Source organism: Aulonocara sp. 'chitande type north' Nkhata Bay, linkage group LG3 (genome assembly GCF_057382095.1).
Source record: "Aulonocara sp. 'chitande type north' Nkhata Bay isolate Kocher_YH1m ecotype deep benthic linkage group LG3, A_spYH_male_GT1.1, whole genome shotgun sequence".
Classification (NCBI taxonomy): Eukaryota; Metazoa; Chordata; class Actinopteri; order Cichliformes; family Cichlidae; genus Aulonocara; species Aulonocara sp. 'chitande type north' Nkhata Bay.
Window position 1 is genome coordinate 15,564,600 of NC_141346.1, and position 13,242 is coordinate 15,577,841.

The 13,242-nt window shown below is 41.6% G+C and overlaps 3 protein-coding genes and 1 long non-coding RNA gene across 6 annotated transcripts in view; all 4 read left to right on the forward strand.

Moving 5' to 3' along the window:
• Window positions 1-4,456: 4,456 nt before the first annotated feature.
• Window positions 4,457-4,924, forward strand: LOC147334153 (uncharacterized). Its single transcript, XR_015128666.1, has 3 exons — window positions 4,457-4,568; window positions 4,657-4,775; window positions 4,854-4,924. It is a non-coding gene; the product is annotated as an uncharacterized LOC147334153 (long non-coding RNA).
• Window positions 4,925-6,187: 1,263 nt separating this feature from the next.
• Window positions 6,188-9,402, forward strand: LOC147334154 (uncharacterized). Of its 3 annotated transcripts, XM_086287323.1 has the most exons (9): window positions 6,188-6,304; window positions 7,291-7,406; window positions 7,606-7,677; window positions 7,760-7,825; window positions 8,090-8,178; window positions 8,298-8,409; window positions 8,490-8,598; window positions 8,684-8,754; window positions 9,268-9,402. In XM_086287323.1, exons 4-9 carry the CDS (start codon window positions 7,760-7,762, stop codon window positions 9,358-9,360), a joined length of 540 nt encoding a protein of 179 aa, XP_086143449.1. In that variant the 5' UTR covers window positions 6,188-6,304; window positions 7,291-7,406; window positions 7,606-7,677; the 3' UTR covers window positions 9,361-9,402. The 3 variants fall into 3 exon arrangements, with proteins under 3 accessions (XP_086143449.1, XP_086143448.1, XP_086143447.1); XM_086287322.1 differs by lacking the exons at window positions 6,188-6,304; window positions 7,606-7,677 and having other exon boundaries at window positions 7,331-7,406; XM_086287321.1 differs by lacking the exons at window positions 6,188-6,304; window positions 7,291-7,406 and having other exon boundaries at window positions 7,457-7,677.
• LOC147334155 (uncharacterized) lies at window positions 6,254-7,448 on the forward strand. Its single transcript, XM_086285882.1, has 3 exons — window positions 6,254-6,304; window positions 6,432-7,041; window positions 7,291-7,448. Exons 1-3 carry the CDS (start codon window positions 6,254-6,256, stop codon window positions 7,446-7,448), a joined length of 819 nt encoding a protein of 272 aa, XP_086142008.1.
• A 3,479-nt stretch (window positions 9,403-12,881) lies between the features above and the next one.
• The window catches only part of LOC147334156 (uncharacterized), a 33,221-nt gene continuing 32,860 nt past the window's right edge, over window positions 12,882-13,242 (forward strand). The window contains exon 1 of the mRNA XM_086271424.1: window positions 12,882-13,124. The gene's annotated coding sequence lies outside the window, so the exon portion shown is untranslated. The remainder of the gene's footprint in view (window positions 13,125-13,242) is intronic.

Here is a 13,242-nt window from a genome sequence, read left to right on the forward strand (position 1 = left end):
ACAATAAAGGCACTCGGGTGCTGAGTCTGTAACCGGGCTACGGCAGAGTGGATAGTGTCACATGCAGCTGTGGGGTTAGCAGAGGGAGGAACATAAACAGCCACCAAGATGACGTGAGAGAATTACCTGGGTAAATAATACGGCCCGAGTCCAACAGCACACAGTTCAGTGTCCGGGCAACAAATCCTTTCTTTGATTGTTATGTTGGCAGGGTTACTCCACCGGTTGTTAACTAAAACAGCAAGCCCACCTCCTTTCCGCTTACCGCTAGCGATGCTGTCCCTGTCCGCCCGAACAGTGTGGAAACCTTCCACGGAAGCATTCTCATCGGGAATGTCCTGGTGCATCCATGATTCGGTGAAACACATCAGGCTAAACTCTCGGTATTCCCTCTGACTCCGTATCAGTGCTGAGAGCTCGTCGATTTTATTTGCCAACAATCGCACATTTCCCATTACGATAGACGGCAGACACGGTGTATACCTCCTCCTCACTTCGAGCCTCCGCTGTCTCACCCTAACCCAACTGCAGCTCTGAACTGACTCTTTATCTTTGCTCAGGAGTCAAGGAAACACAGCAGGCAGTGAAAAGATCAAATCATTCACTCATTATTAGGGATGGGTACCGGTATCATGGCACCGGTTCTGACATAAATGGTAGTAACCAGACCGAAAAGCAGCGCACATTTCGGTGCTTTATTTCGGTGCTTTTTTTTTTCCTGAGCTGTGATACACTTTAGATTCTAGCCAATCATTTTACATTTCCGAGGATAGTAGGCGGGTCCAGGTACGTATGTTCTTTTAGAGCAGAGCTACAGAGTAAAAATGCCCAAGGCGAAGCGGTCAAAAGTCTGGCTGTACTTCACAGCAAAATATGCAAACTCAGCAGCCTGCAACAAGTGCTTTAAGGTGATACTGTGATGCTGTCAAAGGAGGTAACACCTCAAATCCTTTTTTTTTTTTTTTTTTTTTTTTTTGGCCTGTCCCATTTGGTTCTTTTGCCATCAGAATTGTTGTCTGAAGACCAACAAGGATACCCAATGGTTTTACTTTGCCAAATGGATCATCATGGCATTGCCGTATTGGTCCATTTGGTCGATCTTTGTTTTTATTATTTATTATATTTTATTTTCAGATGTTACAGACGGGACAGACATGAGTGAGGGATAGGAAAGGGAGAAAGAAAGAGGAAGGAAAGGAAAAACAGAAGGGGAGAGGGACAGTGAGAAAGGGGGGGAGAAAAAAAATAAAAATCTCCTGGATCACCTGTTGAGAGAAGAATAGAAAACAAGCAAAAAAACAAAAAAAACAAAGCAACATACTAAACACAACACCATCGCATTAATCTAGCTAAGTGTAAACAGCAGTAAATACTAAATATTCAATGTTGTTGTGCAGCAAGCAGGACAGATGTGCTTTGAAGTAGCAGCCAAGAAAGGTGTAATTTAAGTCTACGAGCAGTGAACACCCGTGTGCATACCTGTGTGGATCAGCGCGCTTGTATTCAAATGGTTTCTCCATGTAACGATCTGCTAGGGAGTGTGGGGGGGCCACAGCCCCGTCCTCCAGGGTATGAAGCAGGTATGGAGGAGATCAAAACTCCAGACATCCAGAGGCCCCCAGAACACAAGAGACCATGGAAGACCAACAGAGGGGCAGCCGCGCCACTGTCCCAGTAAGAGCTGAGGAGAGTCCCAGATGAGGGTTCACTCAGCAGCCGCGGAGCAGAAGCCAGGGGGAGTTGCAGTGACGCGCCCGTGAGCTCCGCCGGCAGCCAGCTGTGCCTGAGTCTATGTGTACTTCAAGAACAGTTTCCCGTCAAAAAAATCTGTTTTCTGCATTATTCGCTTGTTTATTACGCACAAGTGTAGCGTTGTTTACAGCGCTGTCGGCCGTTGTTTTTTCCCTTTTACCTAATTCTGAAAAGAAAGTCTCATTTTTGCTGTTCAATAGGCTACTGAACAAATTCTTTTTAAAATTAAACTTTTTAAAATTATGCGAAATTTCAAAACGCTTAGCTGTGTCTGTAATAAAACCTCTGTAACTTTGCTCTGCTTCACTTCAGCAGCATCAGCTACGGTTCATATGTTGATTAATGGTTTTCTTTCGTTTTCGATGTACTGCAGAATATTTTTATAAAATCCCAGGCCAGGAAAATCAACTTCGTGTTTTTCTGTGTTTTATCCTCAGCTACTTTGACACAAAGGCATCTGCTGTGATGCTCACACCTTTGATAGAGTCTAGCAAGTGTCAGCTTTTTTTATAGATATAAAAATATGGAAACGTATTGATGCAGGACCTGAATGATGATTTATGGAATGTGGAATATCTGTCCATGCAGACAATATTGATTTGTAACTTAAAATTTGTTATTTTAACTAATAATCTTGTCAGCATAAAGTTCTTTATTTGGAGCACAGATCTACAAGAAAGATAAGTTACTGAAACGTGCTTGTGCTTAAATTCCATATCACTCTTTGGCAATATTGTGAGTAATGTTAAACTTAAAGATCATCTCTGCCTCCTGATCTGTTTCCTGCTGCCTGCCACTGAAGGCAGTGGGGAGAGGTAACAATTAGGCAGTGCATTTACCGTGGCATATAATGTCATCTTTTCTCATTACAGTCCACTTTGACCAGCAGGTTTGTGACAGTTGGCTTAACATACCGAGCCAAGGAATTTAAATATACATTTGGCATCTCAGTGGGGCTACCAAAAATCATCACCTCAGTCTTTTTATCATTGAATTTTAAAAAGTTAAGAGACATCCAAGCCTTAATGTCATCAAGACACTGAAGTAATGGTTGTATGGAATATGTGCCTTTTTTTCTGTAGAGGGACATATATCTGACAGTCATCAGCATAGAAGTGAAATGCAATGCTGTGTTTTCTCAGTATAGGTCCAAGAGAGAGCAGATACAAAGAAAAGAGGAGGGGGCCTAGAGCTGAGCTCTGTGGGACACCACACAAGAGAGGAGCGGAGGACGAAACATGGTCACAGAGACTGACACAAAATGTTTGCCCCGCCAAGTAGGACCTGAACCACTCAAGTGCCCACCCAGTGCTCCAAATGACAGAGTAAAATGCATGATCCACAGTATCAAATGCAACTGTCAAATCTAAAAGTACAAGAACAACACAGTCCCCAGCATCAGTGGCTAAAAATATGTCATTAAAAACTTGTAAAATGGCTGATTCAGTGCTATGAAAGGGTTTAAAACCAAATTGGAAAACGTGTAAAACATTTTGCTTTTTCAGGAAGGTCATTCATTAACTGTCAACTCTCTTTTCAAGAATTTTGGAAAGAAAAGGTAGTTAGAAGAAAGGCCTGTAATTTGCAAGAATCGTAAGATCAAGAACAGGTTTTTTTTAAACAGGTGTTTGACTACAGTATGTAAAAATTTTGGGGGTTACATCTGACAATGTGCTCAGCTCGACGGCACTCGTGTCTGACAGCTCGGGTCGTGTCGTTCAGCCAGGGCTCAGATTTAGTTTTAGAATGGCTGGATTTTAATTAAGCCATGTGCAAAGCAGTCCAAAGCAGTCTGGCAGGTGGAATAAAATCATGAGCTCAGTTCTGGCTGCATTAAAAATCTGGGATTTTGCAGTTCTGGTTAAAACTGTTGAAAACTGCTCAGCAAGGGAGAAGTTAAAAACTCGACAGCGCCGAGCAGCAGCGTGAGGTTTAACTGAGGTACAGGCAAGAGGAACTTCAAACATCACAGGACTGTGATCAGAAAACACAGCATCACAAATCTCTACATTAAAAACAAAACAAAAAAACCCAAAACAAAACATGAGATAAAACAAGATCAAGTGTGTGTCCACATTCATGTGTGGGACAGGTCACACATTGCACCACATTAAAAGAATCAATAAGGCCTTAAAAGCCCTTTGCAATGGGCATATCAGGACAACACACATGAATATCAAAACCCCCAACAATAGGAACACAATCATATTTTGGCATGTATTCAGCCAAGATGTTAGCAAAGTCCTTCACAAAGTACTTATTGTATTATATATTTAATTTTATATGTTATAGAAGTGACAGATTTGTAAAGTGAGGCAAATTATGAAAACAAACAGTCACGAACCTTTCCCCGAACGTTGCGATGGGAGAGCCATTAGCCGCAATAAGCTGCGGTCCGCAGCCCGCTGCTAAACTGTCGGCTCCGGACGGGGGAAGGAGGCTCTTCTGGGAGCCGGTGTTCTGGGAATTTCTCCTACCCCGTAAACCATCCTACCCGTTGTTCCTGAGTATGTGCGCGCATGCGCACAACACAAAAAGGGAAGCTAAGCGCATCCGGCTGTGATTTCACGCTACTCCATTGTCATATTTGCAGGAGAATAGGTAAGTAGTAAGTATTAGTACTTTTTATTGACGTTGATACTTGATTTTTTAAGCCTTTGTGATTGTTTGTCAATATTAAAGTGAAGTTGCTATCTGCTTTCTGCACAAAACTGTCGAATTTGCAGATTCGGTGAAGTCTGCTGTCAAGTTACTGGACACGTGGTATTTGCACAACACTTTTGAGTCCGCAGCTTCGGTGTTTTAAGGCTGTTTCGGTAATCTCGTTATTTAATAAGTTAAATTATTTGCATTGTCAACTGCACATATTGAAGCTCATAAGAAAATGTTTACTGACATTCGTAGATATGGAGAAGAAGTGGGAAGAGATTTACGCGTTCATTTCTGCGGGCTCCTACCCTTCAGGATATGACAAGGCTCAGAGGCAAACCTCAGAAGATATGCCTCAAAATTCAAACAAAAGGGTCAGTAATTTATTGTTAATACTAACAACTCATATATGTGGTTAAATTAATTTCTAAATATATATTGTTTTACTGCAGATGGAGAACTCTTTGTTGGAACCAGAAGAGTAGTAAAAACCATGGATGATGCCAGGAAGATATTTCATGAGTTTCATTCATCTCCAATTGGTGGACACACTGGCACACACAAAACGCTAAATGCAGTGTGTTCCAGATTTTACTGGTTTGGTATGACAGTTGACATTAAAACATGGGTATGTATTAACTGTTTGTACTGTTGTTAAATAGTGTTTAAAATAAGCAATTTTTTTTATATCAGTTAAAAGAGAAACTGTACACTTGCAAAATATAAATAAATATGGTTAATTAGTGATATTACAGTAATAACCTGTAGGCCTGGCAGAGATTTGGAGACACGCACACAAACTATTGTTGCTAAATAGTTTGTTCGTTAGAGAATATGTCATTAAGTGTTTTTGTTTTTTACAAATGAGAATGTTGAACATTTACGTGAACTCCATAAATATTTTTACCTTAAAGATTCAGGAATGTGACCAGTGTCAAAAAGTTGGGAAACCACTGACTGCTGTGCAACCGTTGCAGTGTATTCAGGTAAATATTATGCCCCGTTTACCCATCAAACTATGCTTGTAGCTCATATTCATAAAGGCAGGAGGGTTTGCCAACTAATTTTAACCATCAATGTTAATGTGTACATTATACAAATTGTTATTCAAATTATTAATTTGTCCTTGATAGGTGTCTGAAGTGTGGGAACTTATTGGTATAGATCTTACTGGACCTCTTCCTAAAACTTCAAGCGGCTTCCAGTATATACTTACTGCAACTGACTACTTTTCAAAATGGGTTGAAGCTTTCCCATTAAAAACGAAATCTGCATCTGAGGTAGCCCAGCACTTGTGCTCCATTATATATAGACATGGCTGCCCCAAAAGGATTTTGTCAGACCAAGGCAGAGTGTTTGTGAATGAAGTAAGTGTTAAATAATTTTCAGTTACATTTTTTAACTTTACTTCACTGGGGTCAAAGATTTTTTCTTGTGTGCTTGTATAAGCAGTATAACCTTGTCCTTATCTGTTGAAGCTCAACTCTGATCTTTGCAAGTTATTGCAAATTGAAAGAAGTGTCACAGCAGCATACCATCCACAGACCAATGGTCTAGATGAAAAGACCAATGACAACATAAAAAGGTATGCCTAATTTTTATCTATCAGTTTTTAATAACATTACTTATGTTATTCAAACTTAATTGTTACTTAATAATTTATTAATTTCTTTACTTCTAATTAAACTTTCTGTCTTACTTACTGTGTTTACATATTTCTATGCCTGCATTTAGAGCCCTCCGAAAACTGGTGAATGACCAGCAGAATAACTGGGATCCGTATCTAGAGGCCACCCTGTTTTCACTTCGATCAAAAGTACACACCACAACAAAATACAAACCTTTTTTTCTGATGTATGGAAGAGAGGCAGTATTTCCATCAGAAGTGCCTGCTCAAGTGCCGGTGAGTGTTTGTCAAATTCTTTCTATGTTAGAACTAAGAATTGAAACTATTTAAGAAAAAAACCCAGTAATGTCTTTATGAATATGATATCATCTTGGTTTAATTGCTAATATCTACAAAATTTTAGATTTCCAACATCATTCTGCCAGACGACAAAAGGTACAGTGACTATGTACAGTCTGAAAGTGAAGCACAACATGCAGTTAAAGAAACTGCACAAGAAAACATTGCGAAGTCACAAGACAAGCAAAAGGTTGCATACGCCAAGCGGGCCCTGAAAAAGTACAAAAATGTTGTGTACAATGTAGGGGATCAAATTCTGCTTCTAAATATGAGGAAACGTGGGCGAAAAGGAGGAAGACTTGAACCGGATTTTTCAGGTCCCTACACAATTGATGACTTCAGTGGAAAATGTGTTAGACTGAAAAACGCTGAGGGAAATACTTTAAAAGGTCTATACAGTATTGACCACATTAAACCCTATAGAACAAGCCACCCTGTCCAAGTCTCAACTCCAGCTGAACCTGTTGAGAGTAGCCCATCTTCTGAGATGTGGCCTTGCAGTCCTCAGCATCAACATGAAGCGCTGCAAAATAACAGATCCTCTGTCATTCAGTTTGCACCAAAAATAGCTCAGGTAAAATCAGTCCAAGCACCAGAAGAGCTTGTACCAGTGACCCCCCAGAAACCCAGCACGCAAGAAAAAGGTGGCATAGCTAAAAATCTCATTCTGACCGGTTGGTCAATTGTTGCCTGTTTGGCTAGTCAAATGGATAGAATGTTTGATTTTTTTCTCCCCTCTTGCTAATGTTGACCTGTTGGTCCAATTTTGGCTAATTTCTGATTTACATAAAGCTACTCCCCTCTGGCATGTTTATGTTGTTGGCCCGTTGGCCCTTGTCTGCTTGTGGCCCGTTGGCCATTGACCGTGATTTTCAAATGGCAACTGTTATTACTAAAGAAACTTATCATATTTTGTTTTTTAGTGAAGTGGCTTTGGGCTGCAAAAGACACCGGGCGTGTGGAGGCAGTCGTTGGGCCATACAAATTGTATGACTCTTCTTTTCGCACACTGGAGGATAGTGGGTGGCTTTCTGATGAGGTAAGTGAAATAATCATTTTTGGTCCTAGTGGTGGTCTGTAAAAATAATCTTCTTTTAATCCAAACAGGTCATTGATGCATACCTGCACTGCCTCATTAAGAAACAAAAGGCAAGTAAGAACGTATGCCAGTTATTTCACAAAAGTATTTTATACAATTTTGTAATCATTTAAAAAAAAAAAAATCTTGCATTTTTCAGAACCCCGTGTATCAGTTGTCTTGCGTTGTTGCAACCTCTCTGTTTTCTGTGAAGTTTAAATGTGTCAGCAAGGTAATGTAGATGTTATATTGGTTATATAGTGTATGTTATGTAAATAAATCTAAACCTTTATAAACTTAAAAATATTCAACAGATGTTGTTTCCGGCTGAGGACATTTGGTTGTGCCCACTGAACTCTGGTGCACACTGGATCCTTGTGGTACATGTTCACACCTCATGTGTTTTTTCTCTTTTTTGTTTTACTGTTCTTTTTAGCAGCATATTCTTATTTTGAAAATGCTTGCAATTGATTATGTTTACTTAAGTGAGTGTAATAAAATGGTAAATGGCCTGTATTTATATAGCGCTTTACTAGTCCCTAAGGACCCCAAAGCGCTTTACATATCCAGTCATCCACCCATTCACACACACATTCACACACATAATAATACACATATTCTACTAAATACAATTTTTATTTTAGGTTGTCAAAATCTCCTCACAATCTGTACTGCTGTTAGACCCTCTTGGAAATGAAGGTTGTTATGAAAGGAAAGTTATGCGTAACTGGAGGTATTCATCATTCATTAATTATCTGTTTAAGGTTGTTTGGTTTGTGGGGTTCTTTTTTTTTCTTTTTATTTAGAGCAAAATGCTGGCTACATTTTAAAAACTTGTTTTGTTTTTATTAGGAATTTTCTGAAGATGAAAGGAAAGGAAGAGTCCCGAGTGGATTGGAAAATGGAGACTCTGCCACACAACAAGCAGATGGACTCCAGCAGTTGTGGAGTTTTAGTATTGAAGGTATTTAATAAGCAATTGTATTTAATGTATTTAACTAGAATTAAGTTAATCAATTGCAATTACTGTAACATATTTTACAGTTTGCCAAACACTACCTTCTGAGTGGAGAGGTTACTAGGGTGCTGTCCACTCCAGAAGCCATTGGGCTGCACCGCACTGAAATTGCTTGCGAACTGCTAGAACATCAAAGTAAGTTGAGTCATGTGCTTTTGTATTGCAATAGCACTTTCAGTTTTGTTTAAAACTGTTAGGTTGAACGTCAGTGTGTTTCTAGGTAATGCTGATGACTACTGTGTGGTTTGTTCCATGCTGGAAGCCGATCCTGAGTCCAGTATGATTGAAATGGTAAAACAAATAAACCACAAATGCAATATACAGTGGCTTGCAATAGTATTCGGCCCCCTTGAACTTTTCCACATTTTGTCACATTACAGCCACAAACACAAATCAATTTTAATTGGAATTCCACGTGAAAGACCAATACAAAGTGGTGCACACGTGAGAAGTGGAACAACAATCATACATGATTCTAAACAATTTTTACAAATGAATAACTGAAAAGTGGGGTGTGCGTAATTATTCAGCCCCCTGAGTCAATACTTTGTAGAACCACCTTTATCTGCAATTACAGCTGTCAGTCTTTTAGGGTCTGTCTCTACCAGCTAGAGACTGGTAGAGACATTGGTCTTTCACGTGGAATTCCAATAAAATTGATTCATGTTTGTGAATGCAATCTGACAAAATGTGGAAAAGTTCACGGGGGCCGAAACTTTTGCAAGCCACTGTAGTAATTATTTTCTCATCAAATTCATTATGTTGGTTAACACACTTACACCCCCCCACCTTCTCCCTCTTCAGGTGCAGTGCGAGTTTTGTTCCAGATGGGCACATTTTGGATGTGCTCAATATGAGAGCAGCCTGGTCAAGTACCTGTGCAACAAATGTGCATAATTTGTACACTGTTTCTTTTTCAGTTCTTTCTCCCTGTGTTCTGTTGGATCTATAAATGTCAAATATATGTATCTGTAAATATATTCAGTAAATATATACTGTAACTATAATGGAGTGAGTTCATTGTCAAAGTTTATATAGTCAGGTGTTCCAGTCACTTCAGTGGTGACAGCTGTATAACTTAAGCACCTTGGCATGCAGACTGCTTCTACAAACAAGTGCCAAACCATGCTACTGTTGTTATTATAAAGTAGAAGCATACTCTGACAGGAAGAATTACATTCCAAAACGTGCTACCTTTGTTAATAAGAGCAAGAAGCATAATTCTGACGGGAAGAATTACGTGCCAAAACATGCTACCTTTGTTAATAAGAGCAAGAAGCATAATTCTGACGGGAAGAATTACGTGCCAAAACATGCTACCGTTGTTATTATAAAGTAGAAGCATAATTCTGACAGGAAGAATTACGTGCCAAAACATGCTACCTTTGTTAATAAGAGCAAGAAGCATAATTCTGACGGGAAGAATTACGTGCCAAAACATGCTACCTTTGTTATTATAAAGTAGAAGCATACTCTGACAGGAAGAATTACGTGCCAAAACATGCTACCTTTGTTATTATAAAGTAGAAGCATACTCTGACAGGAAGAATTACGTGCCAAAACATGCTACCTTTGTTAATAAGAGCAAGAAGCATAATTCTGACGGGAAGAATTACGTGCCAAAACATGCTACCGTTGTTATTATAAAGTAAATGGTAAATGGTAAATGGCCTGTATTTATATAGCGCTTTACTAGTCCCTAAGGACCCCAAAGCGCTTTACATATCCAGTCATCCACCCATTCACACACACATTCACACACTGGTGATGGCAAGCTACATTGTAGCCACAGCCACCCTGGGGCGCACTGACAGAGGCGAGGCTGCCGGACACTGGCGCCACCGGGCCCTCTGACCACCACCAGTAGGCAACGGGTGAAGTGTCTTGCCCAAGGACACAACGACCGAGACTGTCCAAGCCGGGGCTCGAACCGGCAACCTTCCGATTACAAGGCGAACTCCCAACTCTTGAGCCACGATCGCCCCACCTCTAAAGTAGAAGCATAATTCTGACAGGAAGAATTACGTGCCAAAACATGCTACCTTTGTTAATAAGAGCAAGAAGCATAATTCTGACAGGAAGAATTACATGCCAAAACATGCTACCTTTGTTATTATAAAGTAGAAGCATACTCTGACAGGAAGAATTACGTGCCAAAACGTGCTACCTTTGTTAATAAGAGCAAGAAGCATAATTCTGATGGGAAGAATTACGTGCCAAAACATGCTACCTTTGTTATTATAAAGTAGAAGCATACTCTGACAGAAAGAATTGCGTGCCAAAACATGCTACCTTTGTGAATGTGACCTACAAGCACACTTTAATGGGTAAAAAGAAGTGTCAAACCGAACTGGCTTTATGAATATCAGCTACAAACATACTCTGATGGGCAAAGTTAAGTGGCAAACCGTCATACCTACTTAAATTTGTGCTGGAATTATTGTTTGGCAGCAGAAATGTGCATAAATTACATACAGTAGGACATTTTGCCAAAGTAGGGCAGTTTGTCATATGGCAGCGTAAAATTATCCTACTGGTAGGACGGTTTGCCAAAGTAGGATGGTTTGTCAGAACACCGGAGTCGACCAGGAAACGTCTCCCAGACCGCGAGTCTTCTATGAAGAGCAGTTTTTCTTTGTCGCCAGCGGTCGCGGCCGCTACAGCGCGCTGGCGGGGTCCATATCCCAGGGTCGGAAAAGCGCACGGCGGCAGGCAGCGGTGCGCTTCGGCGCCAAAACGCTGATGGTAGAAATAGAGGTCCCGTCCGTGGTGTCGCTGTGCCGCGATCTTTGCCGTCAGCGAAGGATTGGGTACGTCGTGGCAGGTCAGCGGGGAAGTGGAAGGCGCCACCGGCGAGGCTGGAACTAGGTCGTGATCGTGGGAAGTGCGGGTAGCCAGGAGAATACGATCCGTGTCCTCAGCCAGGGAGCGATAATCCTTCGTGCCCAGAATCGGAGAGTTGGCGAGGCCGGCTCTCACGGCCGCCGGCAGCTGTCGGAGGAAAATGTGGGCGAAGAGGAATCCCCCGTCGTCCGGTCTGAGAAAGGATAGCATGTGCTCCATCACTTCGAGAGCCGTACCACCACCCAGGCCTGAGAGGGAGAGGAGCTTCTCGGCTCCCTCTGCGTCGGTGAGGGCATAGCGCCGAAGAAGCAGCTCCTTAAGGGCGGCGTACTTCTCTCGGGTGGGTGGAGAGTCAACGCACGACGGGTGGCTAGCGGGTCGAGAGAAGCCACCACATGGTGATCCACGACGGGGGATCGTGAAGCCAAAAGTCCGGCAGCTCGAGCGCCACAGCAAACGTAGCTGCGGCCGGAGGCAGAGGGCTGGCGGCTGCTGATGCATCCAGAGCGGAGTCGGCACCACCATCGGACTGCAGCATGTTCGAGTCAGGGGTCACCAATGTGGAGGTAAACACAGACAACACGAGAGCTCTCGATAAATACTGCTCGTTTATTACTCATCACCACAGAACTGAACACTTTCCCTCCAAAACACAGCAACAATACTTCCTGAGAACTGGGTGTGAGTGGAGCCCTCCAGTGGTCCACCACAATGTCACAATTACAGGATGATCTACTAACAGTGTGCTTTAATCTCTCTATGAAGAAGCCACTTCAGTTCAGTAAAAATCAGCTGGAGAGCAGCTGTGAACAGCTGACTCTTCGATGTGCTAAAGAACAGAAAACATGATTTCCCATCAGACCATGAGCAACAGTCAGGCATGTAACACAGTAACACTTTTATTTTTTACATATTCAGCAGAGAGTTAGCTGTGTGCACTATTAAAAAATAAGAAGCGTAATTCATTTCAGCTTAATATAAACTGTATTATGGAGGAAAAATAAGTGGGGCTCACCTCAAAACACAGCTTGAGGACTGACTGGAGAGTTTTAGGACAGTCTTTTCAGTAAATCGCAGCTCTTTAACATCAAAAGACGTGTTTGACCTGCTGCAGATGTTAGTAAATCTGACCCTAACGGTTCGTTCTTCTTTAAAATTCAAACTAATAATGAAGCAATATTTTTAACAGGCTGTTCCTGTTTATATAACCTCCATAAAACAACAGGGTTAGAACACATTGTGACAAAGTAAGATGTATGTTTTTGTAGTCCATCTTCTGCACAATGTAGTTTCAACAGGCGGACATCCGGTGTCACGTTGTTACAGAGAGGCGAGTGTATGGCTGTTCCAATTCTCAGCACCGCTCCTCTCTTTCCCTGACTTCTCAGCAGTTGTCCTCCCCACGATGACGTTTTCATCGAGGCCAAGGAAAAGAGTTTAGGAAAAGGAGATTGGCGCTACTTTTGAAATAACACTCCACGGGGTTGCATTGTGCAGCTTAGTCACGTGACCGCACAGCAACAAATCACAGCGGAGCCAGATAAAGGGGGCGGAGCAAAGTGTGTGTGCAGGAGAGGAGTCGAGCAGAGAGAGCTGCTTTTTCATGAAACGGGAGTAAAGTAGTAAACTTACTGGAACATATACCACTACCAACGTTTGGATCGATATCTGCATCGATCTGCACACCCTTGTCTCCTGGATCGTAGCTGAGATCAGCGTGAACCACGTGGGTCTCTGCTCCCTGATTTGTTTCCTGTGTTTGGAAAGAGTTCCAGCTTCATCACGGAGTTTCTCTCGGTTTGTGGGCTCGTCTAAAGGTAAGCATCGAGCTAAATTTAATGTGGGTTCAGTTTATGTTGAGTTTAGCTCTGTTGAGAATAATAGATTGCTTGGTAGACATTGGAGTTAGACAGACTGTAGAGTTTGTGATTGCTT

Bases quoted from the DNA above. Each gene is read 5' to 3' on its own strand.
- LOC147334154 (XM_086287321.1), top strand. From the start codon at position 7,531: ATGCCAGTTATTTCACAAAAGTATTTTATACAATTTTGTAATCATTTA. The intron at 7,678-7,759 runs GTAATGTAGATG...AATATTCAACAG, and splicing joins AGTTTAAATGTGTCAGCAAG to ATGTTGTTTCCGGCTGAGGA. The intron at 8,755-9,267 runs GTAAAACAAATA...CTCCCTCTTCAG, and splicing joins AGTCCAGTATGATTGAAATG to GTGCAGTGCGAGTTTTGTTC.
- LOC147334155 (XM_086285882.1), top strand. From the start codon at position 6,254: ATGTATGGAAGAGAGGCAGTATTTCCATCAGAAGTGCCTGCTCAAGTG. The intron at 6,305-6,431 runs GTGAGTGTTTGT...ACAAAATTTTAG, and splicing joins AAGTGCCTGCTCAAGTGCCG to ATTTCCAACATCATTCTGCC. The intron at 7,042-7,290 runs GTTGGTCAATTG...TTTGTTTTTTAG, and splicing joins TAAAAATCTCATTCTGACCG to TGAAGTGGCTTTGGGCTGCA.